This window comes from Erpetoichthys calabaricus, chromosome 4 (genome assembly GCF_900747795.2).
Source record: "Erpetoichthys calabaricus chromosome 4, fErpCal1.3, whole genome shotgun sequence".
Classification (NCBI taxonomy): domain Eukaryota; kingdom Metazoa; phylum Chordata; class Cladistia; order Polypteriformes; family Polypteridae; genus Erpetoichthys; species Erpetoichthys calabaricus.
The window spans coordinates 127,994,132-128,010,950 of record NC_041397.2 but is presented as its reverse complement, the minus strand read 5'-3'; the positions used below and the strand labels follow the sequence as shown (position 1 = coordinate 128,010,950).

The window sequence follows — 16,819 nt, the reverse complement described above, 5'->3', positions numbered from 1 at the left end:
TAGAAATAAAGTTGATCCTATAGGTTTAAAAGTCAAATGCGAATTTAGGTGTAATCACTGACTCTGGCTTAAACTTTCAGTCACATATTAACCAGATTACTAGGACTGAGGTTATGATTGAATCTTGCTTCTTTAAAAATGATTTGTTAGTGTAAATGGGAATGCTTTGAAATAGATAAAGAAGCTTAAGTAGGATATTCATCTTAAACATGTTAATTATTCCAGCTAAAGTAAGATGAAGGGTAGACCATCTATGCAAGTCTTGCTGAAGTTTTTCCAAGCAGACAGCAAAATTTAAACTCATCTGCAATGATAAAAGGGAAGGTGTCCAATCTAATATTGTGTGCTAGAGAGTTTAATGGAAAGAGCACACTTTTATTCAAATTAATTCTGGCTCCAGAAATCTTTTGAAATTCTGCTAGTGCTGTTAAGAATGCAGGCACAGTATTTTGTGTATCTGATGCATATAGTACCATATCATCTACATATAATTATATTTTCTGTTCAGGTCCTTCTCTGATAATCCCCTTTATCTCATAAGCATTTCGAAAGTGAACTGCCAGTGGGTCAGTGGCGACTGCAAATAGCTGTGGTGACAGGGGATTGAGAAGGATTGAGAAAGTGCTTCCTTCTGTAATATCAAAAGACCAAACTGGATATATTAAAGGCAGTAGCTTAGCTTCCAATCTTCGACTCCTGTTTAATGTAATATACTCACCCACAAAATCTAACACCCTGGAGATATTATCGTTGGATGCAGAAAAAGCATTTGATATGGTTGAATACCTTTTCACTGCATTGGGGAAATTTGGGTTTGGTCTGAATATATGTGCATGGATCAAACTACAAAATACTAGTCCAGATGCTTCAATTTCTATTAATATTATTTCAGAATACTTCAAACTAGAATGTGGTACTAGAAAACGATACCCCCCCCTGTCACCACTGATATTTGCAATTGGTTTTAAATCAGGTGACTGGCTTGGCCGTTAAATTCCATTTTTTAACTTTGAAAAACTTCTGTGTTGCCTTGGCAGTACACCTTAGAATTCATTGTGCAACTGCTGTTATCAGTTTCATCATCAATGAAGATAAGTGTGCTAGCTCCTTTGGCAGCCATACATGCCCAAGACATGACATCCCCACCACCATGTTTAACAGATGAGGAGGTATGCTTTAGATCAGGGGTCCTCAATCACGGTCCTGGAGGGCTACAGTGGCTACGGGTTTTCATTCCAGCCAGTGTCCAAATTAGAACTCTTGCTGATGATGAAAGTTGGTATTTAACTCTATGTCTTGATAGTGCCTTTATTCATCAAAGACAAAGTTTAGTTTACTTTGTAGATCAGAGGTCCTAAATTAGAGTCCTGGAGGTCTTCTGTGGCTGCAGGTTTTCACTTTAACCAATTTCTTAATTAGAACCCTTTTATTTACTACTAAAGCAATACGTTTTTTGGGCTTAATTTTAGTTGTCTTTCCTGTTACCATTCAGAATCTTAATTGCCTGTTTTAGATTTTAGCAGCTGCATTTAAGTTTTAATTGTTGCCTGTTTTCTTAATCAGACATTAGTTAATAATGAGATGCAGATAACCAATAAACCAGCAGCTCTCCAGCTAATGAAGTATCTGTGATTAAAAATGTTTAGAAATGAATGAGAGGGGAATTGGGTGGACTATTAAGTTTAAATCTGTTCTGGTCCACAAAACACATGGATAATGTTCTCACAGAAAGAAACTCTACAGTGCAATTGAAGTTGCTGTTGGATGAATGCAAGCATTAACAAGCTAAATAGTTCAATACCAAGTTTCATTATGAGTATGGACTGGTTTCTAATTAGGAAACTAGTTGGAATAAAAACCTGCAGCCACTGTGGCCCTCCGGGACTGTGATTGAGGACCCCTGCTTTACATCTTGGGAAGTTCTGTTTCAGCTCTACACTTTGCTCTTTCATCACTCTTGATACAAGTTAACGTTTTTTCTCATCTGTCCGCGTGCCGTTCAGCTTTTGTGGCTAACTAGTGGTTTGGCTTCTTGCAGTGTGGCCTCTGTATTTCTGTTTGTGTAGACGTATGCAGATAGTAGTCTCTGACCAATACATACCTGCCTCTTGAAGACTCTTTCCGATCCATGTCACAGGTGTTTGAGGCATTTTTCTTTACCATAGTGGGGATTCTTCAGTCATTGACAGTGGAGGTCTTCCTTGGCCCACCAGTCCAATTGCAATTACTGAGCTCACTTGTAGGGCTGAACAATTGATTTTAAATCGAAATCACAATTTGTAACAATGTAATTAGCAAATCGCAAACGTTGTAATTTAAAATATATGTTAAGCAATGTATCAGACCAATAAGTCTGTAATATCGATCGATGCTGTTCAAATTTAATTTGAATTTATTTAAAAAAGTCTTATTCAGAGGCACAAAGCTGACATTGTTTTAAAAGAACAGTTGACTGTTTTACCTGCATTTTGGCATTGCATTCCACACGTGCTATGCAAAGCTGCAGTATTTTACAAATCTGTTTTTGCCGTTCTCTTCCACTATCTGCCTTTATGTAATTTTTTTTTTTTATTTTTAAGTAAAATTTGGTTTTTCAAAAGGGTCTACCTATCTTTCCTGCCCCAATGCATGCTGTTTGATCCACAAACCAGACTTGTTGCTGTGGGCAGGCCTTAGGGGACCATGCATGTCTAAACAGACTGTTAGGTCTACCTGTTAATTTTTTTTTTAAATGAGGAAAAAAATTCTTTTATTTCTTATAAAATGCAAATAATATATGTACTTGAAAATTCACAGACAACCAAATAGGTGAATTTAGTTTTCTAGTCAGTCTGATCACATTTCATACCCAAACTGGTTAATTGTCACGGACAGTAACTCTGTATTATCTTTGGCAGGAGGTTGTGCTTACATCCAAAGTCACCAATGTGAATCATTAATAATTACAATGCATAGCACATCAATTTTAAAAAATTGTATTATATGCAGGTGGAGGAGCCTATGCTTTCCTGGATAAAGGTCTGTCTGTTGGGCAGACTGCATTTTGTGATACTCAAGAGCTGTTTCTGATACAGATGTGAGCAATAGAGAAGCACCAGAATGAAGAGCCTGGTCTCCTTTTCTCTTCATTCTCTATACCTCTGACTACAAATATAACACCAGGTCATGCTACTTGGCAGAAATTCACAGATGATTCTGCACTTATGGGGATGTATTGATAAAGGGGACGAGACAAGAGTATAGGATACTGGTGGTGAAGTTTGTTTCTTCATGCAAAGACAATTGTCTGCATCTTAACATTGGCAATAACCAGGAACACCTAAGAGTCTCTGTGTCCGGTCACTATTCAAAGAGTGAATGTAGAAGTGGTCCTCTTCTGAAAGTACTTGGGGTCCCGCATTAAAGATAGGTTGGACTGGTGTCAGAAGACAGAGGATCTATATAAGAAAGGTCAGAACAGGCTTTTTCTCCTTAGGAGACTGTTCCTTTAATGTGGGAAGTGACATCCTTCACATTTTCTACAACACTCTGATGGTGCGATTTTCTACACCGTGGTGTGCTGGGCTGTTTATGTCACTTCAAGAGAGTCCCTTCGAATCAACAAGCTAATTAAAAGAGAAAGCTCAGTTATAGGGCGAGTTCTGGACCCCATGGAGATAGTAGTCATGGTGAGAGTTAAAACAAAACTGAGTACCATTATGAATAATTATGCACATCCTCTCTTTCACACACTAGCAAGGAGTTCTTTCCACCAATGAATTATTCAGCAGAATTGTGGCAAGAAACACTACTGGGGCTCCTTTATATCAACGACAGTATGTTCGCATAATGCCTCACTGTGATTGTGACAGCCAAGTCAGAACTTCTTTCTTTATAATTTTCTTGCTTTTTAGTCATTATGGTGTGTGTTCAGATAAAAGTGTTTTGTGAATTTTTATATATCTCTGTATTTACTTATTTTCTTATCTATTTTGTGTATTTATTTATTCAAAGAGCTTCTTTAAAAAGCCAAATTCTGCCTAGGGACAAATAAATATCTGTCTGTCCAGCAGTCTAGCTAGCTATCATGCTGTTTTGTCTTGGTAGAGTAATATATTGCTCTACTTTCCCCTATTGTATTATTAATATGTCAGAATGCCTAATCTCACAGACTTACCACCACTGTTTATAAGGTATTATAGTATATAACTTATCCCCACCTTCTCTTCTATATCTATAAGCAATTAGGTGTAGTAAAAAGACAAGCAGGAGTTAAGTTACACATAAAATAATGTATTATTGATAATATTCATAAATAATAACAATATGCAAAGTACATTTGAATATTGGCAACCATATAACTTGATTAAATGGTGATGTGTAGTTTCAGGCGGCACACAGACTTAGTTACTTAAACATGTCTCTAGTTAAAGCATCATTCAGCTTTCTTTAGAACAGGCTGCATTGCCTGCCTCAATATGGCTACCGAGTTGTGCTCTCCATTGTGTTGTCTTCTTCAGTTCATGGTGTGATGGTCTTCATCAGTTTGGTAAGAGAGATACTTCTTTATCATCAGAGGTTAGTAAGAGAGAGAGAGAATGTGGTTGAACAAGCAGATTTATAGATTCTCTGTCCAACCCCTACAGCCAATAGGACATCATGGTACTTTAAAGCTTCTGATAGAAGCCAATTCCAAACAGCCATGCTTCAAACCAATGGGGCAAAGACAATCTTAACACCTGCCATCCCCCAAAACCATATGTTAAAGTGCAGTTTGGCTTCCTTGTGGGGGTTGAAAGACTTCAGCAGAGAAACACTCGCCCCACCAATCTATGTCGTAAAATTCAAAAAGACCCATTCCTAAAAGGGGGGGGACACTCACTAATGTAACACTAAATTGCATTGCTTTGCCTAAATTACAAATAAAGACATACAAAATATTTATCAAGTTATATGCAAAATCTTACATCACAACACATGCATTCATCCATTCCTTAATGCAGGACTATTCAATTACAAATTCAGTTGGGCCAGATTGTCAAACCAAGAAGGTTAGCTGGGCCAGTCATTTTAGCAGCAAAGCAGCTCGTAATGACAAATTTTAAAACCAACACAAACAAATTTATTGAAAAACATAAGGTTTATTCGTTGTTTCTCTTTTAACTTTGGTCAGTTTGCAGAGCAAAAGGTGCATACAAAAAGAGCTGAATTAACAGAATCTGAGGTAGCCCCTATTTTTTCCACTTACAAAAGAAAAAAAAACTGACCTAGGCTACATATCTGACCTATCTGATCACAAAGTGCATAAAACAAAATAGTGCACAGTAGTAGGCTATTAGAAATAACATTGTTTCCTTTTGAAACAAAATAAACAACTTGCACACATTTGACCCAGGAACATCTCAAAGTGCATAAAATAAAAAGTGCACAGTATTCACAACTATAACAACACTGAGGGAACATATTTTAAATCACCATGTGTGATTAGGCATGCCTCTGTTACGCATCCCACATTATATTGATGTATTGTAGGCTACAGTTACCCTGCTGACTTAGTGGGAGAAGTAACATTTTTTGTTTTGAACGAGAGCAGTGACTTTAGGCTCGTAAGTTGTCAATGCAATTCGAAGGCATTGGTGGAGAGTATGGTCAGTCAGGGAGCAACAAGAGTTGCTTTTTATGGAGTTCATGTGTGAAAAACTTGACTCACGTGTATATGTTGATCCAAACATACTGAGCATGACAATCGCTACTTTCTTAATGTTAGGGAACTGATGTGCGTTGACATCAGTCCAAAACATTGCAGGCCCGTTAGTGGAAAGCTCCTGTGCCATGGTTACAGATGACTGCATGTCAACAAGTTCGAGTGTGAATTTCCCCTCGTCAATGGAAGGGACCAGTTTCTTAGCTCTGGCGGATAAGTCCCCTTCTATTGCAACAGTGAACGGGTCTCTGACAAAAACGGCCAACTCTGTGGGCAGATCAAGTCCATCCAATCGACCAGCAAAGTTATTTTTTCAACATCGCAATGAAATCTGTCATCACATCCGTGATTTGTGCGGGGGATGAGATGCATTTGCGGAGTGTCGGAAAATGCAGCATTCGGCCTGTGCTCAAATCATTTGCGAAAAGGTCCAGTTTAACTTGGAATGCACGCATCTGTTCCACAAGGTCGATGACAGTTTTGTCTCTGCCTTATAGTCCCAAATCGAGATCGTTCAGGTGTTTGAATATGTCGCTCAGAAAGCAGGCATCGGCCATGAAGTTGTCGTCCAGTATGCGACTCAAGTGCGTTTCTGCCTTTTTTTGCTTGCTGCCGCGGAGGAAAGTTATAATCTCTTCTCTGAGACCACAGAAACACTCCAGTGCTTTGCCTTTGGACAGCCACCTTACGTCATTATGCAAAAGAAGGTCGTGGTGCTCAGCAGACATTTCTGACAGCAGCATGCGGAATAAGCGGTGTTGGAGGCCAATGTTCCCTCTAATTTTTTATAGGCTATGTGCGCAAAAAATATCATCCGTGCGCATTTTAAAGCAAGACTAAATTTTTGTGCGCTACAGAATGTTTGTTGGAGTTCAGTTATGGGCATTTTTGGGCAGCTCTTTCAGTTTGTCTAAATCAAGTTACAAAAACACGATGTTATTTCAGTTATCAATATCAAACAAGTTTCATTGCTAAATGCTATAATGTGTTAATAATGTGTAATTATATATTTTATAGGTAGCATTTCGAAAATAAGAGTAATTTAGTTTTCAAAGTTTTTCTCTGCGATCTTTCATATTTATCCAGTCTGAATAAATTCTGTCAAGATCTATCGTGCCTCCATCTTGAAGGTTACTCTTAATACGCATCAGCATTTCCAAATGTTCTAACTGTAAACGGTTCCTTTGCTTCGTTTTCAGATTGTTCATTAAACTAAAACCACGCTCACAATCTGCACTCGAAGCTAAGAATGTGGCACCAATGTCCATCAATTTTGCTAATTCTGCAAATTGATCATTCTGAAATGCAAATTTCGTCATCTCTGGAAAGCTGTTTATCAGATTGCTTTTGATTTTTTCTGCAAGAAGGAATTTAAAGTCATTGTATTGTTGAATAATGACACTTTCCTCCTGAAGAAATTGTTTGTACTTTAAACAAAGAGATTGGATATGTTCAATTCCAAAGTCAAAGTCACATTGTGCTATTGCTGTACAGTCAAAAGCAGACCATTCCTCAATTTCATTTTCAGGAAATCTTTCACCCAGATGCAAACATAGGATGTTGATGAAGGTTAATATGGAATTAGTATCCACTGAAACTTCTTTTCCAGACACCTTGTCAAGAAGACTGTTAACTTTATCACTCCATTTAACCTTCTCACCAAGATACTGCATTCGAAGTTTGTTCAGTTTACCCTGTGCAAGATGATAAGCTTCCAATGGCGTCAAACCATGTTTTTGAAATGCCATAGTTAAAGAAGCCATTTCTGATAAGACATCATTCAAAATTTCCAATGTTATATGAAATTGTTCACTCTTCAGCTTCTTATAGCAGTACTTTGATATAGGATCATTATCTTTGGATTCTTCAAAATATTTTAATAGGGGATCATAATTTCGAATAATTGCTTGAAGTGCAAAGTGTCTGGATAACCAGCGCACTTCATTCAGAGGTCTGAAAGCAATTGATTCACATTCAGAAGCATCTGCTATTTCCTGAAATTTGTATCTTTTAGTAGAAGATCGACAGAACACGGTGTACACAGTTCTCATTAAAGTTTCTACTTCTTTCATTAATTTCACTTCTTTCCATGAATCAGAAAGTCCCAAATCTTCCCGATGTGCAACACAATGTTGTTGCACTAAATGAGGAACATCTTTTCTCAGCTGTGCTGCAACACCATTTATTTTGCCCAGCATAACAGAGGCACCATCGGAAGTGAACATAACCATTTTATTCAGGTCAAGTTTATGTTTCCTATAGAATTCCCTGACTGCTGTTACTATTGATGTAGCATCGCATGCTTCCAACTGTAGCATCCCACCAAATGATGTTCTATACTCCTTTGAATTAACTGGCCGATACTTAAAGTAGAGTATTAAGTACTTGTTGACAGAAATGTCTGTACTTTCATCAACAGTTAACGTATGATACATTGCTAATTTAATGTCAGCCATAAGATCCTCTTGCACGATACCATTTATAATTCCAAGAAATTCAAACGCATAGTTTTTGCTCCTCCAGCTATGTGGTATACTAACATACTTTGCCATGTGCTCATTGATATCTTGAACAGAGAGCAATGACATATTCATCTTAATGGCCAGCAGAACACTGTCGATAAGAACCTTAATTTCATCAGGACTGGAACGCTTCCGTTCATTACTAATTTGCCTGTTTTCTTTTTTGGTTGGGCTTTCAAGCAACATGTGAACCAGTCCTCCTCTTAAAGTTGGATTTTTACTTCTGAGTTTCCTAATACTGTCGGTATGTGACTTGCTTGATAGATGGCGTTTCAGAAAGTCCAGTTTCCAGACATCATTCCACACTTTTCCCGTAGAGAAATCACCAGTTGCTTTGGCATCTCGACAATAACAGCAAACAACTCCGTCGTCTTCGTCATATGTAAATATTTCACGCAGTTGAACACGCATTATATTTCGAGATTCCGGTGTCTCCGTTTCAACAACTTCTTCAAGCCATTCAGACTTAAAAGCTATTGCAGCTCTCTTGCGTTTTGCACCTTTCATCGATTGCGGTTTCGCCATTTAAAAAATTATATCTAGCTACAAAGTACCAGGCTGAACACCAAGATTCCACGAAGTAAACAATACAACGGAAGTCAAAGAATCAAAAGTTAGCGCGTTTCGTACAAAGATGTTATAGGCTGCCGCAGGCAGCAAGATACCGCATAGCGCCGACCGTAGCCTGCTACGCAGGAATCTAGGTCAGTCAACTCTGATTGGTCGTAGCGCTTCGATAAATGGGAAATCGGAACAGTTGGCCTTCTGCAACATTTCACTTTAATGCCAAAAATCATTTTAGGCAAAAATTTAATTTTTGTGCGCGCTATTTTAATTTGTGTGCGCGGGTTCGGAAAGTCGTGTGCGCGCGCACACGCGCACAGCTTAGAGGGAACAATGTTGGAGGCTTGATGTGGAGCGAATAAAATTAATTATAGCCATAACGCTGTCCATTGTCGTTTTGAGCGCCCCGCTTAGTTTTGCGCACAACACCGCCTGATGCACAATGCAGTGTAAGGAGATCAACTGAGGTGCAACAGCGGACCAACGTGCTGCCAAACCATTCACTTTCCCTGTCATGGACGGAGCCCCATCTGTCACAAGCATGCACACACGCTTCATATCCAGACCACTGTCTTTAAAAAAGGTGGAAATTTTCCCAAAGACTATATCGCCAGTTGTGTGTCCTTCTAACAGCAGTAGGCCGAGCAGCTCCTCTCGGAAGCATTTGCCATCAAAAAAACGGACATATATGCACAACTGAGCAGTATCAGTTTTGTCTGTGGACTCATCTACTGCTATAGACATAGTATCAGCTTTCATCAGGTCTCCTAACAGCGTTTCATACACATCTGCAGCAAGAATTTCAACCCTACGAATGTTTGAAGTATCTGACAGGGGTACGTTTTTTATAGCAGATACCACGCTCATTTTAATTTTATCGTCATTTATCACCTCATCCACGACAGCCAGCATACAGTCCTTCACGGTTTCAGAGTCTGTGAATGGCCTTTTCTTTTTTGCCAGTATCCAGGAAACACGAAGGGATGCTGCAGTAGCTCTCTCTTGGGCTGTGAATGACCGCACCATGGTAGTACTGCTCCGGTTGTAAGATGCAATCAAACTCTGCACTTTTGCAGCCCTCCCTTGAGATCCCTCTGGAAAATTGGTGCGAAAAGTGTGGTGTTTCTCAACATGATGCCTCCGCACATTGTAATCTTTAAATACTCCAACGCACTCATTACAAATTAAACACATCGGTTTGGCGTTTGGATGTGGCGGTAAAATAAACAAGTATTTGTCAGTCCAGGCAGGGTTAAACTTACGGTTTTCATTGGCAATTTTACGTTTCAGTGTTGAGAAAGACATATTGATAGTAATCTAAGCTACTACCGGCACACTCTGCATTGTTTGCGTGTTGCAGGCTACGTAATTTATGTAGGAATGCGCGCTTTTGGTGGGACCATAGACATAATAAATACTTTATATTTATATTAATATACTATATATTTATATTAATATAATATATATATATTTATATAAAATTATATTAAATAACAATTTATGAATAATATATATTAATTTATTATCTATGGGCGGAACCACGGGCTGGGCCACTCGGAGGTTGATTCTGGGCCGCATGTTGCCCGCGGGCCGCCAATTGAATAGCCCTGCCTTAATGCATGCATGCCACTCCTTAATTACATGACTATCAATTTGATATTTCATCGATAGGTCTTCATATTTGTAACAGGATTTAGCGGTATGAGTGAAGGGATGTGAACAGAGTCGGAATGAATAAATTATACCAAGTTCAATCACTCTAGATGACCTGGGCATTGGGAATCTTAACCAAGTTATGTCAAGGGAAATCACTATGCAGTATTTTTTTTTTTTTTACTTTGATCTCTTTCTGTGATTAGCTGCATGTGGGTGTGTGTTGCGCTACCCCCACATTGTCTCTCTTACTTTCTACATGCGTGCTGTCTGGCTTGATGATGCACTATTCTGTCAAGTGTGTTATATTAATATCATCTGTAGCACTTAATATTAAAATAACGTAAAATCTGCAGTGCTTTTATCGTCTGGTTTATTATTATTTTGGAGTCGTCGCTTAATTCCGACAGGTCTGCCCTGTTTTTTTTTTTTATTTTTTTTTTAAACTCACTGGTAATACTGCAAAGCATGTAGCTCTTAGGACAATGTTGCTTGGGCCTCATTTATAGGGCCCACCTGGTGTATTGTGCTGCTGCATGGACATCTGTGAGGAATGGGAAGCAGGACTGTAGTGTAGCCCAGGGGAAAGCACTTTTTGCGAGGGTATGGGACACATCTGTAGGAGGAATTGAGAGACTCGGGTGAAGGATAAGATTGTGCTCTTGAGCCAGACAGTCTGCAGTTTAAAGTTAAGCATCTAGCTGTCAATAGTAAAATGAAAACAGTGCCAGATATATGCTGCTAAGGCAACACAGTAGTTTTTCAAAGTTAAAAAGTGGCATATTCTTGCATGGCCAAGCCAGTCACCTGATTTATATCCAATTGAGCATGCCTTCCATACACTGAAGAGAAAACTTAAGAGGGTAAGCCCCCAAAACAAGTAGGAGCCGAAGATGGCTGCATTTAATAAACCCGCTATTGCAGAGCATCACCAGAGAAGACACTCAGCTGGTGATATCTATGAATCACAGACTTCTAGCAGTCATTGCATGCAAAGAATATGCAACAAAGTAATAAATATGTCCTAAATATTATGCAGGACACTGTACTAGTGCAATTGGTGAAAATATCCCTGCCTTTGAATATATAGATAAATATGTAGTATAATTTAATTGAATAAATGATCACAAGATTACTAGCAGGCTGGTATTAATTAAAATTAGCTGGTTCGTATTACAGGACACAGAGAGAATTTTGAGCATGATTTCAGTTCAATGAATAGCTAATGAGGTGTGGGTTTCACTGAATTTTGACCCCTTCAAAAAGTCTTAATGTTCTTATATTTGAACGCCAGTTATAAAACAGAAAGCTTGGTAATTCCATGCCACGCTTTTCTTTAGCAGATATTATGGTGCATTTCTAGTTTATAGTGTTTTGCTTTATACTACATATTTGCTAAGTAAACATTTTTATTTTTAATTATAAAATATTGTTTGTCCAGAAACTGCTGTCCTTAAGATAATGTTGTAATTGAATGAATGTGATGCTGATTTACAATGGATTCATAACACTTTTTTCTTATTTTGCTATATTGCAGCCTTTTGCTAAAATATTTTTCTCTACATCAAACAACATTCAGTACACTAGAAAGACAAATTTAAAAACAGGATTTTAGATTTTCTGCAAGTTTATCAAAATTGAAAAACTAAATTGACAATAGTATTCAGACCTTTCACTCAATACTTAGTTGAGGCACTTTTGGCAGTGATTACAGTCTGGAGTTGTCTTGAGTATGATAAAACAAGTATTGCACATCTGGGTTTAGAGATTTTCTGCCATTCTTCTCCCTAGATCCTCCCAAGCTCTGTTAGATTGGATGGAGACTGTTGGTGGACAGCTCAGGTTTCTTCAGAGATGTTCAATTGGATAACGATAACGATAACACAAGGACATTTGCAGTGTTGTCCCTAGGCCACTCCAGTGTTGATCTTGCTTTGTGCTTAGGGTCATTGTCCTATGGGAAGGTAAACCTTCAGCCCAGTCTAAGATCCAGAGCGCTGTTCTGCAGGTGTTTCATTAAGGATAGCTGTGTGCTTTGTTCCAGATTTCCTTCAACTTCCTAGTCAATGCTGCTTACAAACAATTCCACAGAAAGATACAATCACATGCTTTGCTCTTTATTATGATACTGGACAGGTGATGAGTAGTGTAATTTTTCTTCCAGGCAAGAAACTAGTCTTAGTTTCCTCAGATCAGAGGATCTTGTTTCTCACCATCTAACAGTCCTTTTGGTACCTGTTTACAAACTTCAAGCAGTCTTACCAATGTCTTTTACTGAGGAAAGTTTTCTGTCTGGCTACACTGTCATACCGCCTAGATCAATGGGAGTGTTGGTGGTGATGGTTGTCCTTCTGGAAGCTTCTCCCAGCTCAGCCAGAGTGACTGTCGGTTCATGGTGACCTTCCTTACCATGACCCTACTTCTAAAATTGCGCAGTTTAAGTGGGTGGCCAGCTCTAGGAAGAGTTGTGGTTGTTCCAAACAACTTCCATTTTGTGAAGTCAGCTTTACTCTTGGGAGCTTTCAGTGCTGCAGGAATTTCTGTAGCCTTTCCCAGATCTGTCCCTAACATAATCCTGTATCTAAGACAAACTGTCAGTTCCTTTGACATCATTACTTGGTTTTTGCTCAGATACACATTGTGAATTGTGGTACCTTATATATACAGGTGTGTGTCTTTCCTAATCATGTTCAGTCAATTGAATTAATCACAAATGGATTACAAACAAGGTGTAGAAACATCTCCGTAATGATAAATAGAATAGAATGAGTGAAATGCCAATGCCACAGCAATGGGTCAGAGTACTTTGGGGTGGGGGTTGATTTGTTTTCAATCCTGTTTTTGTAAAAATGTATCTATTTGTATAGAATGATTACAATTAAATCAATAAAATTAAAAAAAAAATACTTGTGTCAATGTTATATTTGTTTTTTTATTTTTAATAAATTTGTAAACATTCCTTGAGGTGTTGCCTGTGATGTGGGGAAAAATATTGGTGCTTTTAACACAAGGCTGAAACATAGCAAAACACATCTGAATTCTTCCTGAATCTAGTGAACTTTTTCAGTCCTGAAGTAGCTGAATATCAGTTTTCACTGTATTTGTATACATAGATACTAAAAGCAATTTATGTTCTGAATTAATCTGCTCTTGAGTTAAAAGTAGACAATACTGTCTTGTAAGCTTTTGCTTGATAAAATGGTGTGTGTAGTGTGAAATGTAAAGTTTTGAAATCAGCATTTTTACTTGCCAGATTCTAAAGAAAGGATCCTAACGTTCTTTTTCTCCAGTAGTCCTTTAATAGTAGGAGTTCTTCATTCTCCTGTAGTTTTTTTTGTCTTTTGCCACTTTTTTACTGTTCAGTACAGTTACAGAAATTGGTATATAAATGAAATATAAAGGGAATGTTACAAAATTTATAAAGTTTTACAGAATTTTCTATAACGTCCTTCTGAAGTGCAGAATCAAGTCTAACTTCAAACTTTTTTAAATTTTTTTTTCATTTAAGGCAAGCTGGACAAATGCTAGCAAAAAACAACGGGAGAAGCTTCTGGAATTGATACGTCGACTTGCTGAAGATGACAAAGATGGAGTAATGGCCCATAAAGTATTAAATCTTCTATGGAATTTGGCCCATAGTGATGATGTACCTGTTGACATCATGGACCAAGCTCTTAGTGCTCACATCAAAATTCTGGATTATAGTTGTTCACAGGTTAGTATGCAGAGTTAGTATGATTTAATAAATAGGTAGGTTCATACAGAAGTGAAAGGTAAACGAGCATTTGTGTTGCTCTGTTAAATTAAAATGTGTACATGCTGTTGTTGGTTTTCAAATCTTGTTTAAAGAGAGTTAATTCCTTCGCACCTCTCCATCAGTGTCTTTTGTTTTGTAAATGTGTCGATCAGCAAGCAGCCTGCTATCCCATTCCCGAAACACAGCTATGATGCAGCTCAACTTGGGCAAAATGTTCTCCCTGCCCAAGTCTTGTTTATCTGAGTGTGAGGTGTCTGGAGTTGTATAGGGTAAATAATATATCATTATTTGGAACGCCTGCATTTCATGTGTGTTCCTTGTCTACAGTGATCTATTTAAAGATAGGATGACAGGAAATTTGAGAAATGCAAGAAATGTTGAACACATACTTTAAACAAACTTTTTTTCATGTTATAGTACTAATGACCCTAATGACAGAATTTTGACATGAAATGTATAATGTGTGAAGACTGAAGTCCAAATATCCAAAAAAAAAAAACTTTCACAAAAGGTAAACATATTACAAAACAAGCGCGCTTTGATTATAAATATAACAAGAAACAGAAATTAGGTTATGGTACAACGCTGACATGACCACTTGGGTGGTGTAGCGGTAAGAACATCCGACTCATAATTAAGAGGTGTGGGTTTGAGCCCAGCAGCTTCCCAGAATTACCGTTTTGAGTAGTGAGCTGCTCTTATTGTTACTATTATTCAATAGAAGCATACATCGGAACTCAGATGAGGATGAAACCGTAAATGAAACTGTAAAAACAGTTGCATAAAGTGCGACAGGAGCTTCCACCTGCAGCTAAAGTCATTCGTGTACTGCAGTAGCATTACACATGTACTTTGTCAGCATGCCTGTGTCGATCAAACACAGGAAGCTCTGCAGTCTACTTGTGACTTTATGCTGTAGGAAGGTAAGTAAATAAATCAAGGTAAATAACATTTGATTTGGCTTTTATATAAGTAACATATAAATGTTTTTCATATAAAGACCATCACAATCAGAACTTTGCATGATACCTTGGCAAGCTTGGCATGCCCTGCTGTTTTGTTGAAGGACATGTGTGGCAGTTTGACCAATAATATCCACTGGCAGGACGACGCCTGACCTTCTTGCTTCATCCAAACGGTGCCATCTTTCGCCTTTACTCCTGGTCCAGCTGCGTTGTTCTTATGTGTGAGTGCACATTTCTTGCGGGGAGGGCTTCTGTTCTCTTTCTCCGATATACAGTGCACCCGTAAAGTATTCACAGCGCATCACTTTTTCCACATTTTGTTATGTTACAGCCTTATTCCGAAATTAATTAAATTCATTTTTTTTCCTCAGAATTCTACACACAACACCCCATAATGACAACATGAAAAAAGTTTACTTGAGGTTTTTGCAAATTTATTAAAAATAAAAAAAAAAACTGAGAAATCACATGTACATAAGTATTCACAGCCTTTGCTCAATACTTTGTCGATGCACCTTTGGCAGCAATTCCAGCCTCAAGTCTTTTTGAATATGATGCCACAAGCTTGGCATACCTACCCTTGGCCAGTTTCGCCCATTCCTCTTTGCAGCACCTCTCAAGCTCCATCAGGTTGGATGAGAAGTGCCGGTGCACAGCCATTTTAAGATCTCTCCAGAGATGTTAAATTGGATTCAAGTCTGGGCTCTGGCCGGGCCACTCAAGGACATTCACAGAGTTGTCCTGAAGCCACTCCTTTGATATCTTGGCTGTGTGCTTAGGGTCGTTGTCCTGCTGAAAGATGAACCGTCGCCCCTGTCTGAGGTCAAGAGTGCTCTGGAGCAGGTTTTCATTCAGGATGTCTCTGTACATTGCTGCAGTCATCTTTCCCTTTATCCTGACTAGTCTCCCAGTCCCTGCCGCTGAAAAACATCCCCACAGCATGATGCTGCCACCGCCATGCTTCACTGTAGGGATGGTATTGGCCTGGTGATGAGCGGTGCCCGGTTTCCTCCAAATGTGATGCCTGGCATTCACACCAAAGAGTTCAATCTTTGTCTCATCAGACCAGAGAATTTTCTTTCTCATGGTCTGAGAGTTCGTCAGGTGCCTTTTGGCAAACTCCAGGTGCGCTGCCATGTGCTTTTTACTAAGGAGTGGCTTCCACTCTACCATATAGGCCTGATTGGTGGATTGCTGCAGAGATGGTTGTCCTTTTGGAAGGTTCTCCTCTCTCCACAGAGGACATCTGGAGCTCTGACAGGGTGACCATCGGGTTTTTGGTCACCTCCCTGACTAAGGCCCTTCTCCCCCGATCACTCAGTTTAGATGGCCGGCCAGCTCTAGGAAGAGTCCTGGTGGTTTCAAACTTCTTCCACTTACGGATGATGGAGGCCACTGTGTTCATTGGGACCTTCAAAGCAGCAGAAATTTTTCTGTAACCTTCCCCAGATTTGTGCCTCGAGACAATCCTGTCTCGGAGGTCTACAGACAATTCCTTTGACTTTATGCTTGGTTTGTGCTCTGACATGAACTGTCAACTGTAGGACCTTATATAGACAGGTGTGTTCCTTTCCAAATCACGTCCAATCAACTGAATTTACAACAGGTGGACTCCAATTAAGCTGCAGAAACATCTGAAGGATGATCAGGGGAAACGGGATGCACCTGAACTCAA

At 38.8% G+C, this 16,819-nt stretch overlaps 1 protein-coding gene across 3 annotated transcripts in view; it reads left to right on the top strand.

Moving 5' to 3' along the window:
• LOC114651134 (probable ubiquitin carboxyl-terminal hydrolase FAF-X) overlaps positions 1–16,819 on the top strand; it is a 420,397-nt gene that overhangs the window by 212,100 nt on the left and 191,478 nt on the right. For all 3 annotated transcript variants that reach the window (XM_051926098.1, XM_051926097.1, XM_051926099.1), the window contains exon 12: positions 13,931–14,137. In XM_051926098.1, coding sequence (XP_051782058.1) covers positions 13,931–14,137 — 207 coding nt within the window. The remainder of the gene's footprint in view (positions 1–13,930; positions 14,138–16,819) is intronic.